Raw genomic sequence first — 23,340 nt, 5'->3', positions numbered from 1 at the left:
CTGCTATTAGCACAGCTCTCCCTCCCCTTCCCAAAACTGAGCTCTACCCAGGGTGCTCCAGACTTTGTTCATCAGCACTGCAAGCCAGAGAACTGAATTTTGTCAGTGGGTTTGGAGTTGCTCAGAGTTTTGAAGTCTGAGTCATGTTAATGATGCTGGTAGAAGACTGATTTATAATTCCCTAATTTCAATCTATTAAGTCTATACCAGAGGAAGATTCCTTCCCAGTGACTAGAATGCTTGGATTCTTTCAACTCCTGACAAATAATAAAGTTCTATGAAATATTATTAGGAATTAGAAGACCACTAGGTGAACGTGATCAAGTCAAAGGGGGCTGGAGGAATATGAGGGTTGCTTCTTTAAAGACATGGAAATATCTGGTTAATTTTCCCTGTCTTACAAGATCATGTAATAGTCTCAGGTCAAGATTTCTCACATTTCCCATATCTGTTACACCTTTTTTCCCCCTCTGTTATATCTTTTTCTTGGGCTATGCCAAGGGGCCTTTTCTATCCTTACTGGAATCGTACACCTATTATTAATGTAGTCTTACTTCAAATATGATACATGGCAAATGATGAGGTTTAGCATTCCCGGCTTTTGGAACTGCCTCCCTGTGATTGTGGACCACCTCCACAAATCTCCTCAGTCACACAGTTAAAAAATGAATCTCATCAAGGATGTGCTGTTGCTGTCAATCTTGGAAGGCAAACTATTTCTTTGGGGACCAGGATTAGTGGGAGGTAGGGGAAGCACATCCTATAGACAGCTGCCTATATCTGAGACACTCAACCTTAAATGAGCATAGAATTATTTGTGGAGCTTCTAAAATTAGGTTGCCTAAATCCTACCTTAGATATGGCTTAAAATGGAACATGTGAGAATAATATTGAACAATAATCTCAAAAACAACATGCAAAAGAAAAAAATATACCCAAAAGAAACTTTTTTTTTAAGATTTTATTTATTTACTTGACAGAGATCACAAGTAGGCAGAGAGGTAGGCAGAGAGAGAGAGGGGGAAGCAGGCTCCCTGCTCCCTGCTGAGCAGAGAGCCCAATGTGGGGCCCGATCCCAGGACCCTGAGATCATGACCTGAGCCCAAGGCAGAAGCTTATCCCACTGAGCCATCCAGGAGCTCCCCAAAAGGAACTTTTTTGAAGGCCATATTATGGTCAAATTTGGCCACTAACTGTGTTATATTTCAAAAATACTCTGCACAATTTTTGCCATGTTTAAACCATGCTTAACTCCATGTTTTAGGTAAAAATTCAAATCTACAACCAGTCCCTATTATATTATTATATCCCTTGCTACAAATAACTTCTGCCGTTATTACTTATTGTCATGCTTTCCATATTATCATGCTTTCCACTCCTAATTCTATAAAAAAGTGGAAAAATAAAAGATATATCAAGGGAATCTGGTCAATAAAAACATGAGGGAAAACATTTATTTTTGATAATGGAAACTATTCACATGAGTTTAATATGCAGGCATTAAATATTTTCTACTCAGTGACTGTCTGGCCCCAGGTATGGTCTCTGCCCACTGATTCTTCAATACAGATTGAAAAGTCATTGTTGGCTGGTCTTTTCAGAGGGTGGGAATGCTCATGGGCAAGATACAGTCAGGGAACGTATCTTGTTTGTGTTCTCCAAGTACCCAATGCTGCAGCAGTCTGATAAATGTTAAATAATGAAATTTTCTGTAAGTTGGAGGCCTGGGGAAATGTAGATATAGATGCCCTTACGTGGAAGAAAAGAAAATGTTGGCCTCTGAGGTATTTTAATCAGGTTCTTTTTGCTGACAGTGGATATATTAAAAAGAAAAGAGGGGGATTATCAAAATATGGTCATTTGTACTCCATAAAAGAACAATGGCTTTAGTTCTCTTTTTCGATGTAACTTACATTTCCATTTTCACAAAAGTTTTTTTGTTAAAGTCACACCTGGGAAAACTTGAGTAATAACTGAGTTCTTGTCCAAAATGGTGATGTGTCAAAAGCCCACAGTAGAAAGTCAGGTTGAAGAATTTAATATTACACTTTGCATCCTGAGAGCCTCAGATAAAGCTCTGTAATGGAGGGATGGCATGTTCAAGAAGAATTCTGTTAGTAACTGATGCAGAAAGTTAGTTGTTTACAATCAGTACATAGCACCAAGGAATCGGGTTTCACCTGTATGTGATGAGGCTGTGCCAACCAAACCTGCAAATCCTGGAATCCTCAGTTATGAATTACAACTAGAGCAGAGAACAAAATTTGACTGAACACAAGAAATGGAAGCAAAGGATAAGTAGACTCTAAATCTCTTGGTGAACATGATTCTGTAGATATGTTCTCTTTCAAGAGGGAGTAAGGAAGAGTACAAATAAATAATATGAGAACTTCAAAAACAAATCCAGAGAAAAGGATGGAGAATTTAATCATGAAGACTCAAGATAATTATACTTCTGTAAATGATTTGTTTGATTAGTAAGAATGTCAAACACCAAGCGATCAAAATGTAGATAATAGAAAATACATACACACATACAGTAAGAACATTTCAGCTAACAGTTTGTAATTTTTTAAATCTTAGGCTTTTGAAAATACTTTACCTGTTTAAAAAATGTTTTAAGGCAGTAAAGAAATATGGATTATTTTGAATTTTCATTTATTAAATTTAACCTGAACTATTCAACTTTCGGTTTCAGTATCTGACACCTATCAATATACAAAAGATAAAAAAGAAAATTTCAGAAAACTGTGATCTTACAAACAAATTAAAAACAAAGGGAAGAGAAGCACCTGGGTGGCTCAGTCATTAAGCGTCTGCCTTCGGTTCAAGTCGGGGTCCCATGGTCCCGGGACTGAGCCTGGCATTGGGCTCCCTGCTCTGTGGAAAGCCTGACTCTCCTTTTCCCACTCCCCCTTCTTGTGTTCTCTCTCTCACTGTGTCTATCTCTGTCAAATAAATAAATAAAAGCTTTTAAAAAAAATAGGGAAGAAACAGCAGCAGAAGGTCTGGAGTAAAATCGCTAAGAAAATGTTGAAAAACAAAAATAAAACTGGGGGCATCATGTTACCTGATTTCAAGCTTTACTACAAAGCTGTGATCACCAAGACAGCATGGTACTGGCATAAAAACAGACACATAGACCAGTGGAACAGAGTAGAGAGCCCAGATATGGGCCCTCAACTCTATGGTCAATTAATCTTCGACAAAACAGGAAAAAATATACAGTGGAAAAAAGACAGTCTCTTCAATAAATGGTGCTGGGAAAATTGGACAGCTATATGTAGAAGAATGAAACTCGAACATTCTCTTACACCATACACAAAGATAAACTCAAAATGGATAAAAGACCTCAATGTGAGACAGGAATCCATCAGAATTTTAGAAGAGAACATAGGCAGTAATCTCTTCGATATCAGCCACAGCAACTTCTTTCAAGATATGTCTCCAAAAGCAAAGGAAACAAAAGTGAAAATGAACTTTTGGGACTTCATTAAAATCAAAAGCTTCTGCACAGCAAAGGAATCAGTCAACAAAACAAAGAGGCAAGCCACGGAATGGGAGAAGATATTTGCAAATGACAGTACAGACAAAAGGTTGATATCCAGGATCTATAAAGAACTCCTAAAATTCAACACACACAAAACAGATAATCATTAAAAAATGGGCAGAAGATATGAACAGACACTTCTCCAATGAAGACATACAAATGGCTATCAGACACATGAAAAAATGTTCATCATCACTAGCCATCAGGGAGATTCAAATTAAAACCACATTGAGATACCACCTTACACCAGTTAGAATGGACAGAATTAGCAAGACATGAAACAACGTGTGTTGGAGAGGATGTGGAGAAAGGGGAGCCCTCTTAATGCTGTTGGTGGGAATGCAAGTTGGTACAGCCACTTTGGAGAACAGTGTGGAGATTCCTTAAAAAATTAAAAGTAGAGCTTCCCTGTGATCCTGCATTACACTACTGGGTATTTACCCCGAAGATGCAGATGTAGGGAAAAGAAGGGCCATCTGTACCCCAATGTTTATAGCAACAATGGCCACAGTCGCCAAACTATGGAAAGAACCAGGATGCCCTTCAATGGACGAATGGATAAGGAAGATGTGGTCCATATACACTATGGAGTATTGTGCCTCCATCAGAAAGGATGAATACCCAACTTTTTAGCAACATGGACGTGACTGGAAGAGATTATGCTGAGTGAAATAAGTCAAGCAGAGAGAGTCAATTATCATATGGTTTCACTTATTTGTGGAGCATAACAAATAGCATGGAGGACATGGGGAGATGGAGAGGAGAAGGGAGTTGGGGGAAATTGGAAGGGGAGGTGAACCATGAGAGACTATGGACTCTGAGAAACAATCTGAGAGATTTGAAGGGGAGGGGGTTGGGAGGTTGGGGAAACCAGGTGGTGGGTATTAGAGAAGGCACGGATTGCATGGAGCACTGCGTGTGGTGCAAAAACAATGAATACTGTTACACTGAAAATAAATAAATAAATAAGTCTGGAGTCAACGTCAAGCTAAGATGAAAGCAATGAAAGCATGAAAGACATTTTAGGTGTGAGGGTAGGATGATATGAAACATATGACATGAAAAGGGATCTAGTGACAAGAGGGAGTATGGTAAAAATAAAATAAGCTTGAAGTTAAAATTTCAGTAGCAAATTAAAACTACTTTGGTCACAATGAAAAGGACTGATGGTAGATAAAAATAAGTTATTGGAGATGAGAACATAATTGGAGAAGGGTTTGTTCTCAATACCTGGAAAGACTAAAAACAATCAGGTGATATGAAGAAGAGAGATACAATGTATAATAAGTTTGGTGGGGTTCTTCCTTCCTTTCTTTCTTTCTTTCTTCCTTCCTTCCTTCCTTCCTTTCTTCCTTTCTTTCTTTTTTTTTTTTTTAATAGAATACAAAACACAGTCGATGACATAGCTAAACGAAGCATTGGAGAACAAGGAAGTGAAGGACTATATGGGCTCACTGTGGCCCAGAAAACAATAAGGAAATATATCCACCTTTAAAACACCCTAGCAAATCTTTAATTATAAAGATGAAGATGTAAACCTAAAGTACTGAGAAGATATTTTAAGTTAGATTTTTCTATTAAAAAAAATCAGAATCAGTTTTAAGAATTAGAGAATCTGTGTAACAGAAATTTGAGCTAATGGACTAAATGGTGTATTAGGAAAAGATTGCAACTTAAGAAGATTATATTTAGTCTGGTGTTTCATTCATGTTAAGAAGAAAACAGAGTTTTTGGATATCTAAGGTTTTAGAAAAGATGGAATTTCTGTGGTCATCATGAAAGTATTACCCAAAATGTATTCTAAGTAAATGAGAGAGTAAGCAATATAAAAAGTTCAAAGAGAACTTCTGGTATTAAGGAATTGGTGGTGAATAATGAATTCAATAAAACATGGAATTGCATTTAAGCAATTTATTGTAAATTTATTTATAAAATGTGAATGTAAAATATTGGTGATAAAAAATAGGCAATTCAGCAAATTATAATTTCACTGCAATAATCTGAGTTTGATGCTCAAATAAGGTAAAGTTGTCTAGGTACTAGAAGAATGCAAAACTAAAATCATTCTCTTCCATTCATGACTTAGTAATCGAAATATATATATAAGATAAACAGTATCTCTGAAACTTATTTTAAAATAAAATATGTACCTTCCAAATCACTTAATATGTGTGTGTGTGTACAAATATATGTATAGTCTTTTTTTTAAAAGATTTTATTTATTTATTTGACAGACAGAGATCACAAGTAGGCAGAGAGGCAGGCAGAGAGAGAGAGGGAAGCAGGCTCCCCACTGAGCAGAGAGCCTGATTCGGGGCTTGATCCCAGGACCCTCAGACCATGACCTGAGCCAAAGGCAGAGGCTTTAACCGACTGAGCCATCCAGGCGCCCCTATGTATAGTCTTTATGACAAGATTTAGAAATTCGTTTGTTTGTTTGTTTGTTTTTATTTAATAAAGAGAGAGAGATCACAAGTAGGCAGAAAGGAAAGCAGTGGGTGGGGACCAGAGGGAGCCTGGTGTGGGACTCTGTCCCAGGACCCTGAGATCATGACCTGAGCCAAAGGCAGAGGCTTAACCCACTGAGCCACCCAGGTGCCCAGAAACTAGTATTTTTAGCATATGGAAAATTATTAAGAGGGGTAAGAGGGATTCTGGGTAAGCTGGCCCAACAGGATTCTTGCTGAAGGCAGAGCCAGGTGATCAGATATCACCTTGGGGGTGATGGAAGGTACAGAAAGAAACCCAAGCAAATATTGAAGGTAATTGGATATGGAAGGTGGGGGACTCTGACTGCACAAACTTAGCAGGATTCTGAGGAAAATCAGCAATACAAAGATGGGTGTGGAAGTACAAAAGGTGAGGCATAGTTGGGAAGAAGACTCAGAGGAGCCTGACTCAAGATTAGTCAAGGGGGGAAGTCTGGCAACATTGCAGCCCTAAGTTTGAGATGGGGATACTTTGTTTGGAACTTACAAATAATTCAACACTCCAGGTATCTCATAATTCACTCATGTGCCCCAGAGTTAATATACCTGCTAGTTCCTTAGCTAGGGAACCAAAAAATTAGCTTCAGATATAAAGCTTGGTTATTGGGTTTTTAAATTCTATTACTGACAAGTTCTTTCCAGTTACAAAATAATGTGTTAAGATGGTACAGTATGATACGGCATTGGTGTAGTGTATATGGCATGGCTTGGAATGGTATGTATTTCATGGGGAAGCCTATTAGCAAAGTGAGAGAAAGTTTCTTAGTGTAAGAACAATACAGGTGCACCTGGGTGGCTCAGTCCAGTTAAGTGTCTGCCTTCAAGTCAGGTCATGATCCCAGCATTCTAGGATTGAGCCCTGCATCAGGCTCCCTGCTCAGTTGTTCAGTGGGGAGTCTGCTTCTCCCTCTCCCTCTCCCCTTCCCCCAGCTCATCTCCCCCTCTCTGTCTCTCTCAGATAAATAAATAAAATCTTAAATTTTTTTAAAAAATACAGTATTATCACAGAAAACTGGAAATTAGAAAAACATAATCTCTGATACTATCACAATAGAACAACTTCTATCATCTTAAGATAATTTCCCTCCATGCTTTATTTTATAAACAACATTTATATCATTAAAATTTTACTCTAGATACAAATTTGAATTCTGCCTCTCTATCATTATATAATAAGTACTTTCTGTGTTGCCACATGGTCTTTTTTTTTTCATGTGGTCTTTTTATTATTATTTTAATGACTACTTAATATTTATTATGTAAATATTTCACACTTTAAATTTTTGGGTTTTGGGCAATTAAGTCATTTCCTTTCAAATTTTCGTAAAACATGTTATTCTAGCCAGTCAATGATAGAAATAATTTTAATGAAAAACTCAGTTCACTTTCTTACCAAAAGATTCATACACTCACCACAAAGGTGTTACTTGTTGTTTATATATGATCAAATAGAAATGTAAAGAGATACTGATCCAAAAGGAACGAAAACTCTAGAAACTACAGTTTATCTTGAAGCTTTTATACTGAGAGACCAAGATTCTGCAATATGTACAGTTAGCAATCTGACAAAGGCTTTTCAACAATAATTATGTTAAATTCATTCCAAATTTCCTGAAAATAAACTAATAATTAATATAAATTTGGGAAGGAAAGAAAAAAACTTTCCATCCCCCGTACAACAGTAATCTAAGCCCATTAAAGTAATTTTGCACACCCTACCAAAAATTACAGGTTGCATGTTTTGGTTTGACTAGTCTACCCTCAGGAGAAAAGATGATAAAGTGCCTAAATCATTTTGTTTTGCAACTTGTCCTAGCTAATAATAATTTATCAAGACAATTTGCTTTAGTCTTTTTAGTGGGGGGGAATGGGTGAGTAAAAGCAGAAGTATGTAAACTTAGTCTAATTGTAAACAGCTCACTTCCAGAACTTGCTCTATTTAGAACTCCTGCTGTTCCTAACTTTTGTTCTTTTGTTCTCTCTGCACAACCACGCAAGACTGAACTCCACCCCCCTAAAAAGTCAACTGGCTTATATTTTAGCAGCGAGAATTTGAAAGATGAAAGGGTAATTGAAATGAGTATTGTTAACATGATTCAGTATTTTTTTGAATTCAGCTTAACCTGCATGTAGAGCCAAACAAGCTGGTAGGGTCTTCCAGGAAGCCTTTCTGTGAGAGACCTTCGACAAACGCAGAAAATCCAGCCGCAAAGGTTACTCGAGATAAAAGCGCATTCATATTTAGTCAAAGGGATGACACAAGTGAGGTGCTAGTTAAGTGTCTTAGCTATTAAATGATTGCACTCAGCTTCCATACTCTGGCAGGAATGGCTCATAGAATTCTTTCGCAAAACGCATCTCCCAAATTGGAGTGGAATGTGGAGGCCTATAAAAAACAAACGGTTTAAGAAGCAAGATCTCAATTGTTATCTGTGCTTTTGGCAGCTGAACCAGTGAGCCCTCTGGCTGACTTGTGCTTCTTCAGTTCTCTTGGGATTTCATGCTCCGTCATCCCTGAAGAAAATGATTTTGAGTGTAGAATCTGTTGACATCTTGTTAGTTCTGGGGGAATAGGACTTCTGAAGAGAAAAGACAAGACCAGCCAAGAAACCCCCCATAGGAATCAGAATGATTGGTCATGGAACAATTTTATGTGTATGTGAATCTTTTCAGAAAGGAATCCTCTCTGTGTCCCTGTTCCAAGATTCTTTGCTAGAATCCTTCTCAAAACCAAGAAAGCCATTAAAGGTCATTCCAAGACAGCCCCAAGGGTCAAGTCTCCTTGAAATACTTAAAATCTGCTATGAAGTACTTGAAATGTCTCTTTTCCAGATGAACCAATCCAAACATTATTGATGAATCCTTACCACTATGAAATTTGTGGGGTCTCTGGGTGGCTCAGTCAGTTAAGCATCAGGCTCCTGAGGTCAGCTCAGGTCATGATTTCGGAGTTGTGGGCTCAAGCCCTATGTTGGGCTCCCCGCTCGGTATTGAGTCAGCTTGAGATTCTCTCCCTGTCCCTCTGCCCCTCCCCCTATTCACACACATGCCCTCTCTCCCTCTAAAATAAATAAATAAATCTTTTAAAAAAAAAACCTTGAATGCCCTCCATTTCCTAAGTCCTTGTCTGCCTGGCCCCAGTGACAGTCTGGTAGCTCTATTTCTTTCTTGAAGATGAGCTCCCAGTAGGGATCAATGACTCAGGGACAGCAAACCATTACACAGCAAGACAGGATTAGGCTCTATGGACATATTTAGGTTTGATACCACATGAGACATACACCACGGAGGAATTACCCAGGTAATATGATTACCTGAGATCATATGATACACAGGTTGAACTTGTGAAAGAAAGTACAAACTCAGATGAGTTCTGCAGCCAGGCAGGTGACAGGTGTGATGCCATCCAATGACCATAAGGAGTGACAGGGATTGCACAGAGCATCCTTACAGGCATGCAGCCTTTTTCCTGTCTTTAAACACTATGTGGGACAAATAAAGCACTGAACTCACCCATGGTCTGTGGTTGTCTACTACTGTACCTCGGGCTGGTCTATGGTGCGGCATTAGCAGCAGCACGTGGGCAGCTGGACCATCCAATGTTCTTATTGTACTAAACAAAATAAACTCTTTTGGGAAGAGAGCAGGGCATTACAAAACGAGCAGCAATTGCTTATTTAAAATCTTTCCAGAGTAGAGTTGTCAATGCTTCTAAAAATCTCTTACAACACTTGGACGTTGGTTGAGATCTCTTTTCCCAAATCTACAGAAATATGTTTCTTCCACAAATATTTATCACTGATAATAATGTTAATGTTATTTAACTTTTACTATGGGACAGTCATTATGCTAAGTATTTAGTGTGCATGTTTAAAAATAATGCTCTGAAAAAGAACATGAAATTGGCAATGCCTACAACTGGTACAATGCAGAAATTTCCTGCTGTTCTTTCTCTGTCCCTTTTTCTTCCCTCTGTGATGGCACACATTCTTTTTACCCATAACACTAGGTACCAGGCACAACAATCCTTAGAAAGAAACTCCTTTAAAATTTGCACCTATTTATTCTGTTACCGCTTATAGACTGACAGGAACAAGAAACTCAACTGATTTGTTTTCAGTGTTTTTTTCCCCAATTGTCATATTTCATGTTCTTGTTAAGACATCTTCCCTCATATTGTAGACAGAGCTCGGATGGAGAGTCAAGCCTTTTCCAATGTGGACTGCCTTGCTGCTGGGCAGGAAGAACTCATCCTCTTGCAGGAGAAGGTCAAAAATGGGAAACTATCTGTGGATGAAGCGTTAGAGAAATTTAAACATTGGCAGTTGGGGAAGACAGAGCTGGAAATGATTCAGCAGGTAATACTGACCCCAGCAGGTAATACTGACCCCTTCTGGAACATTCCCTCACTTGCAGAGCCTCTCTGTAAATGTCTTTACAAGAAACACAGGTAACAGTTCTTTTGATTTTTAACTAGCCACAAAAAAAAAAAAAAAAAAAAAAAAAAAAAAAAAAAAAGGTGTTTTCGAACTACCAATTAAACGTTTCATGTGTGCAAAGCATTGGTGAACTCAGTGCCAGGACCCAGTTAGTGAATGTTTTGTGAATCTCATTGCTGAAATTAAGGTGAAACATCTTACACTAACAATGTGCTCAGCATTCTGAAGAGTGCACTATATTGACCAGGCTTAAAGGGGACAAGAAAATAATTTAAATCTTATCAGGCAATAGTCCTCAGTGAAATATAGAAAGTTTTCCCTTCCTTCCCCTTAACCTTTGGGGGGGAAAACCCTGTATATGTCAGTCAAGATTTACAAAGAAATGCTGCCAAGCATATTAACTTCAGATAAGCTTGTCTTCTATTAATATAACATACATCCTGAGAGGGTCTTAAAGTAGATGGCTCTGAGATGAGCCTGGAAGCAATATATACCCTGTATACCCCATGACATTCCTCAATGAGGGGTATGAAGACCGTATTCTGTTTTACCCCGCAGGCCTTCCTACTCCCAAAATAGTCCAACAGTTTTTTCTTCTCATCACAGAAAGCCCCAGTGCCATAGAAACCAGTTCTCCGAAAACTGATTGAACACATTTAATTAGCTGGTTTAGACCAAAGTACAAATAATCATTAATAGCTTAATATATTCCCTTTCCCAAGAGATCATTTTTATTGAAAAACAATGCTTAGGAAAACATTTTTAAACAACAGAAGAATGAGTCCCAGTGATGACATTTCAAACAAATGGGCACAGAGGCAGAAGGTGTTGAGGGAAGGAGACTTTCCCAGAACCTTTGAGATCATTCCTTCTCAGAAGTCACCTGTCTTGAAGGGTAGCTCTGGTCGTGGGTGGTGGCTGGACCTGAGCCGGGTTATGCAGGGCCAAGCTAGGGCAGTTGTTTTTCCAAACAAATGGAAAGAAATACTGATTGTACAGTTTTGCGACTGATTGTTGTTCATGATCAGAATGACAAGAGGGCTTCTCGATCTGTGCCCATGCCATCACCGTCAAAGTCCTGAAATGGGTAAACTGTGTCCAGGTGTAGACCTACACAACCACTCTCCTAGCATGCCAGCAAGTTTTGTTGAAATAAGTCAATTGTCCCTCATTCTCCTTGGTCCATAATAAAGTTGACAATTTAGAATGATCCAACCAAAACACCTTCTGAGAAATTATTTCCCTTGTTTTATTAAAGTCTCGGTTGGTTTTATTTTGTTTGTGTATTTATATTTAATATTGCCTTAGCAAGAATTTAAGGTGGCCTGTAACTACTTTAAGACTGACCTGACTGTCCAATATATAGTGAAAATGAGATAATGAATACGGTTAGTGTTATGCAAGACAAAACAAAACAAAATTTAACCTATAAATAAATACAAGAACAAGCACTAAGCCTGCTTTCCATTAAAGCTAAAAGTTCAGTGACTCTTACTGAATACTGTTTGACGATCAGTCCTTTTCCTTTTTTATGTTTAACAAAGCCACCATCGCGTTAGCTAACATCTGCATCATGTCACAAAATGATCACTTCTGTTCTGAGGTGACAACATTGAATAGCTACTCTCTTAGCAACTTTCCAGTATTTAATTCTATATTGTTTACTGTAATCTCCATGCTGTGTATTGGATCACGAGAACTTATTTATCTTATAACTGGATGTTAGTACCCTTTGACCAACTTCTCCTCTTACCCTCCACTCCCCTGTCCCTGGTAACCACCACCCTACTCGCTGAGTCCAGTGTTTTTAGATTCCACATTTAAGCAATATCATGCCATGTTCGTCTTTCTCTCTGACTTTTTTCACTCAGCATAGTGCCTTCAAGGTCCATTCATGTTCTTGCAAATTGCAGGATTTTCTTCTTCCTTAATCCATTCATCCACTGACAGGCCCTTAGGTTGTTTCCGTATCTTGGCTATTATGAATAATCCTGCAGTGAACATGAGGGTGCAGCTCTTTCTTCAATATTCTGTTTTCATTGTTTTCAGATACATACCCAGGAATGGGATTACTGGATCAGATGGTAGTTCTATTTTTAATTTTTTAAGAAACCAATTGTGGCTACACTAATTTACATTCCCACCAATAGTGCACAAGGATTCCCTTTTCTCCACATCCTGCTCACACTTGTTACCTCTTCTGGATGATAACCATTCTAACAGGTGTGAGGTGATAATACCTCAGTGTGGCTTTGATTTGCATTTCCCTATTGATTGATGATATTGAGCACCTTTTCACATACGTGTTCGTTCATGTCTTTTTTCAGGAAAACGTCTTTTTACTTCCTCTGCCCATTTATTTCTCTGACCACTTTTTAACTAGATTATTTGGATTTTGCTGTTGCATTGTTTGAATTCTTAATATATTTTGGATATTAACCCCTTACCAGATAGATGATTTGAAAATATTTTCTCCCATTCTGTAGGTTGCCTTTTTATTTTTTTTTTATTATTTTTTTCTGCTGTCCAGAAGCTTTTTAGGTTAGTGTACTCCTACTTGTTTATTTTTGCTTTTGTTACTTGTGCTTTGAGGTGTCATATTTAAAAAACTATGATGAAGGCCAACGTCAAGGAGCATTTTTTCACTGTGTTTTCTTAGTTCTTCATAGAAGGGCTCGGACAACACCCAGAATAGCAGAAAAAGGAGTGTTGTCCCTATTTTCCCAACATATGTACACACTCATTCCTGTACACTTTTCAGTATTACCCTTGTAGTTTGCAAAATATTCATTTCAATCCTGAGGACAAATCTATCAGGGGTACCTGTGATGTTGTGTTATTATAGAGATATAAGAAAATAAGAGGGAAAATGGCACAAACATAGAGTTTATAATAGAAGAGTTTCTAGAATCCTGAAGACCCATGTAGAACCCCTGGCTTTGAAGGTGAGATGGTTGAGAAGGTAGAAAACTTGCCTTTCACACTCCCCACTGCTGCTGGTAATCAGTGAGTGCCTATAGAAGAGTGTTCACTCCACTCACAGAAGAGGATGTTTACGGCAATGATAACAACTATCCTTTTAGGAAACATGGTTTCTCAGTTCCAGGGGTAGCCTGCTTTACATTTTGGTTAAAATGATAATAGATGTTCAATGTAGAATGTTTTGGAAAGCAAAGAAAGATCACAAATGAGCTCAGAAGGGGAATCCAGTTATGTATAATTTACTTCCAAGTCCCTGGTTCTTAGAAGGAATTCATAAGAAAGATTGTGCTCACAGATGCTGGAAATGGGCTCAGGCAGTATCCATATCACCACTGTGCCACACTTTTGCTTTTGGACACCAGATAGCCAAGATAGCGCCCTCAGGTGTTAGATTGGGAAAATAGCAACCACAAGAATTGGGCTCTGAGTCCCCAAGCTGACTCTATCACTTAAAACTGTGTGTTTTGGGAAAATTATGTAACCTTTCTGAATCTCAGTTTCTATATATGTAAAATGAGATGATGACTTATATACTTCATGAGTTTGCAAGAATTAAGTTAACACATTTAAAATATCAGGGATGGTTGGTTGGGACACTGTAAATACCAGATTAGTGCTACATAGTCCTGGTTGTCCTAGTGACAGTAGTTGATGTTCTCATCTTGATCTATGACAAATTTATAAACCTTCACTTGTATTTTCTGGTCATTTCCTCATTAAGGAAAAACTACGCCAACTGCGAGATTGCATTATTGGGAAAAGGCCAGAAGAAGAAAATGTGTCTGGTAAGTAAGATTTGTCTGTTATTCCTTTATCATTCTGATGAAGGAGAACATGCAAGGACTATGGAGTCAAACAGGTTTGAATTCAAATCTGTGCTCCCTCACTTCCCCACTGCATGATTGGACAGCATCTAATCCCTAGTACTCAGGCTCTTTGTCTGCAAAATAGGAGTAATTATAGATATGTCTGGAAGTGATTGTGTAAGTTAACATCTAAAATATTTTTCACCTTCTTTGACCCATAATGGACCTTCAATAAATGCTAGTTTATTTCCTTCGATTTCTATGAAATTTGCAAATAAGATAATTCCCCTCTAGTTTTTTATATGTATGAGCCATTACACAGAGTACTGAATTATTAAGGAGTCATACTTTTTTAATAAGGTTGAATATTTCTAATATAGTCAGTTCTCACAATTGTCCACAGGTGGATCATTTTACATTGCAAATCTCAGGTTGCTTTCCTCTGTAGCCAGCATGCTTTTTGGCAATGCAGATCCCCCTTGCTAATAATGAACGGGTTGCTCTCAAGTGGGGGGGGGGGGGGTGGACGGGTGGACGGACACCACTCATTTTAATGTTAATACCAACCAAACATTATTAAGATGGTAAATCTTCTCCAAAGATAAACAGCACATTCCAAAATTGAAAATAAATTATGTTGTCACAATTGGACCACTCTTTCCCCAAGTCCTTACTCCTGCACAGATAATTAAAAACTGACAATCACTAGCAAACCCTAAAATTTCCATCTCTTCCATGTTCAATAAGATTGCATAGATTTTAACTACTGCTTCATGTTGAAATCTACCCTGAAAGAGTTTATTAAATTGGTATCTGCTTTTCCAAGGAAAATTCTGTAAGTGCTCTTAGAAATGTTTTCTAAAAACAGAAATATACTTTCTAAAATAATTAAGTTCACAAATGCAGGGCTGATTTACACATAACTGAGTTCTACAGATCTCCATCCTAATGTGGCAAAATATTAAAATTTTAACAATATATCAAATTATAAAATATATAAATACCTTTACTAACGAACATTAGGTAGTAACAGCTAATATTTGACTATTTACTCTACACTTAATGTTATCTTTTTAGTTTCATATAATAATCCTTTGAGTTAGACATTAGTCTCAATTCATAAATAAGGAAACTGAAATGATAAGAAACTAAGAAGCCCAAAGACATACAGATTAGAAACTTCAGCTTATTTCTTTTTTAATCCAAAGTAAATGCTTTTAATCATTGGTGTCTTAATTAGGAATTGGCTAGTTCCCCTTCTAACCAAAAGTAATACCAGACAAACCCTCCCACTGTATAGGACACTAACAGTGGGCAAAAATATGAGGCAGTTGATTTCAGGCAGTAGGCATTTAGTAGCCTAAGACTTAATTCCAGTGACAAAATATAGAAGGTGACTCTAATGATTGCCCAGGAGACTGATTTTCTGACTATAGGCTGTGCAAAGCAAGGCAGTCTTTTGACATGAGGAGGAAAAGATCAGAGTTCAAGGCAGCCAAAGCTTCTGCAATGTGTGTGGTGGGTCCCTGAAGAGGTGATAGCTGTGTAGAGAGGTAGCCGCACAGGCCACAAGTCTATGGCCAAGAGATGAGCTGTCCATATGTAGGGCAAGACCACTCAGACACAAGATAACAGCTTCTGGGACACTGAAAGCAAACCAAGACACTAGATGAGCAGAGCCAGGGAAAGGCCAAACTGGGGATGTTCGAGTTCTTGCCCTGTCAGAGTGAAAAGATCTCCTTAACACTTTGTTAGAACACCGGGCACCCCGCTGTGACACCCAAGAGATGTAATGACTAAAGACCATGACTTTTCCTCTAGAGGACCTCCTCTAGACCTGCCTTAACAAAGCCTAAAACCAAGGCCCTACAAGGTTTACATGGAAGGTAGAGTTTGTAGGCTCAGTGCCACTGGGGGCTTTAAAAAACACCGGGGGCTATAGGTCAACACTGTTAAAAGCATAAAACTAGGCCTATACAAGTTCATGCCGGTCATCAAACTGCCTGCTAAAATGAGAACCTACACTTATTACTTAAAGAGGAATACTACAGAATCCAGAATATACAGTTGATTGTCTATAATGTCCAGTATTTAATTTAAAAAAAAAAAAGAAGGGAAGATATACAAGATGTAGGAAAATGCAATCCATAGAAAAGAAAAAGCCATCAATAAAAATTGCATCTAAAATGGTCCCAATGTTAATCTTAACAGACAGAAGACTTTAAAGCAATTCTTATAACCACAGTTAAATTAACAAAAAATATGGTGTTAAGGAGTGAATAAATAGGGAATCTATTGATATTTACAGAATACGACATGGGAAAAATTAGGATACCTGTTTGTTTAACGTGTACTAGGAAGTTTTACCAAAATAGAACATATGCTGGGATAGTTGAAAAGTTTCAAAAGATTGACATCTTCAGAATACGTTCTCTGAAAGATTTCAGCCTTTTGAAATCTTATACTCTCTTACCACAACAGAAAAAATTAGAATTTAACTAGGAAATTAGAAATGTCTCAAAGTCATTAGGAATTAAGTACATTTCAGAATAACCCATGGGTCAAATAAGAAATCACAAGAAAATACTTCAACCTGAATGATAGTGAAAATACAGCGTATCAAAATGTGTGGAATGCAACTAAAATAGTACTTTAAGGTAAATTTATGGCTATAAATAGTGTAGGAGAAAAGAGGAAAAGCTTAAGATCAGTGATCTATATTTCCACTACAGGAAACTGGAAAATAAAAAGCAAACTAAGTTCAAGAAGAGGTAAGAGGAAAACTAGAAAGATCAGATTAAAAATCAATAAAAAAAAAAAAAGAAAGAGATGAATAATAGAAAAAAGAACAAAACCGAAAGTTAGTTATTTGAAAATATAACTAAAATTGATAAAACCATGACAAAAATGAAGTGGAAAAAAGAGAAAACAAGAGTTACCACATCAGGAAAGTAAAGTGAGGCTATCACAACAGAACCTACAGATATTAAAAAGATACTAAGGAAATAGAATTAACTTTTTGCCAATATATTTAACAACTTAGATTAAAAGAACAAATTAATTAAATAACAACAAAACTTACAAAGCTAAAATAATTACACTCCTCTGAACATAATATTTTACATAGTCAACAAAGATGAGGCTGGGAAGGAGGCAATAAGAGCAGAAGAAAATGAACCTGGAGGTGTTACAAATACATAACATATCCACACTGAAGGGAGGCAGAAATAAATTTAGAAAACAGTATATTCCAAGGATAGGAACAAAAGAGAAAAAAATCAGTACATAAAAATGTATTCTGTACTCCAGTTAGTAGGTTTATTTCTCTATAAGGGTATAGTTTAGCAATTTTCAAAACTACCATTTGTATATTCTAGGATTGAGTAAGTAAATAAATGTATTATGGGCAGTAAGATACAGGCTTCCTATTGTCAGAGAGAGGAGTAACTAAACTACTAAGGAAGGAAAGTTCGAATGAATCTTTTGGTTCTACCCTGGAGTTGAATCTTTTGGTTCTACCCTGGAGTTGAAAGTAAATGTAACAACTCACGTTTGTTAATATATATATATATTACAAATGATATAGAAATATAGTTGTATGTATAAACATATGCACTTCTTTAACCCTGTCTGCTGAAAAGACCTAGAAGCAATGACAGCCCAGCACCAATGAGCACATCTCACACCTAGGTCTTTGTTTATAAAAGCAAATGGCCAATTATCACATGAAAATATGCCCAGTGCCACTAATCATGAGGAAAATGCAAATTAAACTAAATGAGATATCAAATATAATGGCTAGAATTTTTAGATATTGCCAAGATGAACTGATTCGGCTATGGAACAACTGGATATGCATTGCATGCATTGCTTATGCTTCGTAAAGGGATGTGTTTGCTTTAGAAGAGTTAAATGAACATCAACATTATGGCCTAGGCTAGCCACTTCTAGGGATTTTTCAAAAAGAAAGAAAGAAAGAATGAATGAATGAATTACGTGTATCCAAAGACTTGCTCACAAAATTCTTAGCAGTTTCATTTATAATGGCCAAACCAGAAAAAATCCAAATGTCCAATAGAAGAAGAGATAATTATACTACAGTATATTCATACAGTGGAATACTACTCAATAACAGAAAGAAATGCCTACTATTAACACAAAACAACATGAATGAACCTCACAGGAATTATGCTAACTGAAAGATACCAAACATGAGGGAGTACATGGTTTAAAATTCCATTTATCTGGAATTCTAGATAAAACCAATCTATAGCAATAGAAATCAGATTGGGGTCACTAGAGATAATGGTGGAGTGAGGATTGATGTCAGGGGGCACAAGGAATTTTCTTTTTTCTTTTTTTCTTTTTTTAAAAAGATTTTATTTATTTATTTGATAGAGAGAGAGCTCACAAGTAGGCAGAGAGGTGGGCAGAGTGGCCAGGGGGAAGCAGGCTCCCTGCTGAGCAGAAAGCCTGATGTAGGGCTCAATCCCAGGACCCTGGGATCATGACCTGAGCCAAAAGCAGAGGCTTTAACCCACTGAGCCACCCAGGTGTCCCACAAGGGAATTTTCTGTAGAGAGAAATGTTCTCTATCCTAACTGGGTGAAGGGTACATGGCTGTATATAATTGTCAAAAGTCATTAGCCTATAGCCTATATACTTTAGAATGTTTGAGTTGTACTATACATACGGAATAATGCTAATTCAAAAAAAAAAAAAGAATGGAATAGCTCAGGCTAGAAGAATCAAAGCAGAGGAGTGAGCTTTTACTAAATGTCTAACTTATCTAAAATCCTAATACCTTGGGACAAGCATCAGAAGGAAAAAAAAGGCAAGAGTAGTAAAAGACATGGTTTCACACTGTGGCCAATAATCAGTACATTTTTAATCAGACTGTGAAATTTCATAATCACAATCAAAGACAAGAAGTAGTCAATTAAAAAGAAACAAAGTTTAAGATAAATGTTGAGCCAAACTCAATAAACGTCTCTTTCTGTCTTCTAGATAAACTCACGATTGTGCACTATCCAAATGGTAAGTTTTTGGTATTTACTAAGAGTTTCAGACTACAGAAAGGTACATGGTAAACTAGTTTCAATATTAATGTAAACCTAATATGATTATGCAGGTCAGGGCAAAAACTCATATTGATTTTCTATGTAGAAACCACTTGACATCCAAAATAACTTGGGGGTGATTCTAGAATAGCAATGTAGAGGCATTGTTACAGAGTAAAAAAAAAAAAAAAATGTGCTTTGAACGCTAATGGACCTAGCCCTTCATAGCTTACCAGTTACCACCTTTGGCAAGCCACTTAAACTCTTTAGGCCTCAATTTCCTCGTATGTAAAATGGAGACAAGACTTCTCCCTTAGGGATTGCTGTAAAGGCAGTTGATGATGTATAAATGGGAGCTGATACTTGATAAGTGGGAGTTACTGGTACAGGAGGTGAAATTGAAATAACACTTGAGAGGGTGATTCGCTTTAGTGTGGTGGGGGGGGGGGATGTGTGCAGAAGGTTGTCAGGGTTCAAGAGGAGCCAGGGACCACTGGGAGCTCTGACTAACCTAGGAGCAACCACAGCAGTGACCATGGGAATGGAGAAAAGCAATTGATAGAAGCGAGTTATGTGGCTCGGATGGAAAATGGAAAGCCTGTGGTAAAGGCAGGAGGAGCATTGGCCAATGGGGAGTAGTAGGACCAAGTTTTCATTAAAAAGTATACTTTGAGAAGACATCTAAATGGCCAACAGACACATGAAAAAGTGCTCAACATCACTTGGCATCAGGGAAATATAAAGCAAAACCCCAGTGAGAAACCACCTCACACCAGTCAAAATGGCTAAAATTAACAAGTCAGGAAATGACAGATGCTGGTGAGGATGCGCAGAAAGGGGAACCCTCCTACACTGTTGGTGGGAATGGGAATGCAAGCCACTCTGGAAAACAGTATAGAGGTTCCTCAGAAAGTTGAAAATAGAGCTACCCTATGACCCAGCAATCGCACTACTGGGTAGTGTGTGTGTGTGTATATATATATATATCTATATATATATATAGATATATATATCTCACAGAATACTTTGCAACCATCAAAAAATGAAATCTTGTTATTTGCAGCGATGTGGATGGAACTAGAGGGTATTATGCTAAGTGAAATAAGTCAATGAGAGAGAGACAATTATCATATGATCTCTCTGATATCATATGATATCAGAGAGGCAGCGGGGGGTTGGGGTTGTGAGGGGTAGGGAGGAAAAAAAATGAAACAAGATGGGACCAGGGAGGGAGACAAACAATAAGAGACTCTTAATTTCAGGAAACAAATCAAAGGTTGCTGGGAGGTGGGGGTGGGAGTGTTGGGGTGGCTGGGTGATGGATATTGGGGAAGGTATGTGCTATGCTGAGTGCTGTGAATTGTATAAGACTGATGATTCACAGACCTGTACCCCTGAAGCAAATAACACATTATATGTTAATTTTTTTTAAAGTGGCTGATTACGATAAATGGGGGAAAAATGAAGATGGCAGTGGCATAATCTAGTTGGGTTGTTATTCAAAGGTGCTGGATTGTGCTTAAGCAAAAGCAGCTCCTTAGCATCCTATAGTCACCTATATGGGGACGAGAAATTAACAGCACACTTGCCAAGTGCACCTGTTCAATATGCCCCTTCCTATCTCTTCTGTAATTTTCCCCTTTACCCATATCCTACTCAGAGCATAATCATTTTTTAAAAGTACTGAATAAATGAATCATTAAATATATGAAAGACAGAAGCAATAGTAACAGAGTTTATATTTCTAGGTAATGAAAATGCCCGCAATGAAAATATGTTATATAACATACCCTTCCACAATAAGGTAGGTTGTGTTTATGTTAACTTTTATAAAATGCAAAAAAAAAAAAAAAAGAACTTTGTTGAGAAAGAATGTAAGAGCCTTCTGTCCTATGCTTGGAAAATTTTAAACAAATATGATCAAAATAGGTTACACTAGCCTTTGTGTGCAAATTACTGCATGAGCAGTAATTTAAGGAAATTGACTATTTAAGAAAAAAGCAAAAAAGGAACTCAAAGGAAAAAGCGCCAAAGCCAAAGTATATCTGAATTTACCATATACAGACCAAATAAATCTTAGAGGAATGATGGATACATGTTTTTTGTTTGTTTGTTTTTTTGGTTGGTTGGTTGGTTGGTATTTTAGCAACAGTAATATGATGAATCTATTTGGACCACAATGTATACTATCCTTAAAGTCTAGTAGAGGAACAAATGTAACCCCAAAATATTGCTCATGTAAATAGCATCACTTCACATGTAGAGTTAACTGAAAATGAACTGCTAACAAGAGGCTAGAAATAACATGAAGCAAAGAGAGCCACCATTGAGAACTAAGACTAGTTCAAGGTAACACTGTTAAGGCCCTGGCCACAAATTCTTCATTTCTTGCTAAAATCCAGAATTAGAGCCCTTGGTAAGATCTCATAATAAATCAATTTTTAATAACCTGTCAAGCTCTTCTCTGTTTTGAGTAAATCATAAGGAATCCTGAAAGTCATTTGCCCTTAAGAACTGATTAACACATTTGCATTTCTGGACCATCCTGTGGGCAACCGGTGAGCTATAGACCAAAGTCTAAAGAGTATGGACCCATTAAATTCACTGGGCAGGAGCAGAATCATGGGTACCACCAAGTCCTCTGAGTTTATGAACATATCCTGGTCAAAGATCCTTCTACAAGTTCTGAATGACTGTACAAGCATGGCATATTCCTGGAGAACAATATTTAGGGTAAGAAAAAAAGAAAATAAATTTTGAGCACTTAGGCTCTCCCTCAAAATGGAAATAAAATTTAAACTCAAGGACTTTGCTATTGGTGAGCTTTATGATGCTTCTTTCCTTCAAAGAAGGAGAAACGTCTTGCCAGTTCCGTCTATGAAGCTATTTTCCAACAAAAGACAACTATGGCTTTATCATGTTTCTTTGTTCCACCTTAAAATGGAGAAATGCTAGTTCTGTATCTTTTTCTTTCTTTTTCTTAGCTTCCTACTCGACTCCAAGTTGAAAAGGAATTTGGATTCTGTTGCAAGAGAGATTACTAAAGAAGGTAAAATATCAGTTATATTTTTTTTTTAAGAAAGCTTAAAGCAGGCTTATTAGAGACCTGAAGGAATCATTTGTCTAGCAAACAGAATACTTTAAATATTTCATTGTCTTCTCCTGAAATGATAAACATGTGTATTTTTCAAGCCAAAGGTGATTGTTCCTTAGAAAGATTTATGGATAGGGGTGAATTTTTGCTAGCTAATCAATTTCGATTGATGATCCATTATTCACTAATACATTTCTCTGATCTCACTTTCAGGTTATTATAATGAAACCCCAAAATCTGCAGACACTGTGCTTTCTGAGTGAAGTAAGCTTGCATTTGGATTGCCTGCTGTCTTCAGGGAAAAAGGCATATGATGAAAGCAGAAGCAAACCTCTGGATTTCACAATTTGTTTTTGCCACAATTTATTGGCATTAACTTGCTTCAGATAGGTATATCAAGATTCAAACTGAATGCCATAGAACAGTTGTATTCTTTGATAATTCTTGTATTTCACGATGCATTTTGCCACTGAAGCAACTGTTTCCCATTTTGAAAATTAAAGGAAAACAAGAGCAGAGAAGTGAAATGCTCTGTAGCAAAGTTACTGCGCCTGTTTGAAGCACTAACCTTATCATAAGTTGACTCCTCTGTCCTTAGAATGACCATGAAAATACAAATTTGTTTCATACATATTTGCCTCTTAAGTGACTGGTCCATTTCCTGAATTTTAGACATTCAAACCTCTAATTATTATTGTCACCTCATGTTTTCAGAAACCTTCTCTTAGTGCCTATTTGCATATAACCTTGAGAATATTATTTTTTAACTTTCTATATCTCAAATTAATATACATTTCAGCAACCTACAATCTTTATTAAAAGGCTTACACTTTCAGCAATGTATTTCTTAGAAACAACTTACTAGTTTAGAATAAAACAATTTTATCATTCAATGATTTTCCCTGTATGATTCCTGCAAA

The 23,340-nt window shown here is 37.2% G+C and overlaps 1 protein-coding gene across 1 annotated transcript in view; it reads left to right on the top strand.

Annotated features, from left to right (window-relative positions):
* BANK1 (B cell scaffold protein with ankyrin repeats 1) overlaps positions 1 to 22,947 on the top strand; it is a 304,381-nt gene extending 281,434 nt beyond the window's left edge. Inside the window, 7 exon segments of the mRNA XM_082729053.1 lie at positions 10,222 to 10,397; positions 14,182 to 14,245; positions 19,274 to 19,303; positions 21,075 to 21,130; positions 22,311 to 22,334; positions 22,336 to 22,375; positions 22,634 to 22,947. Coding sequence (XP_082585179.1) covers positions 10,222 to 10,397; positions 14,182 to 14,245; positions 19,274 to 19,303; positions 21,075 to 21,130; positions 22,311 to 22,334; positions 22,336 to 22,375; positions 22,634 to 22,683 — 440 coding nt within the window. The 3' untranslated portion in view covers positions 22,684 to 22,947.
* Positions 22,948 to 23,340: the final 393 nt, after the last annotated feature.

This window comes from Mustela nivalis (genome assembly GCF_964662115.1).
Source record: "Mustela nivalis genome assembly, chromosome: 4".
In the NCBI taxonomy this organism is placed as follows: domain Eukaryota; kingdom Metazoa; phylum Chordata; class Mammalia; order Carnivora; family Mustelidae; genus Mustela; species Mustela nivalis.
This window is presented reverse-complemented; position numbering and strand designations above follow the sequence as displayed.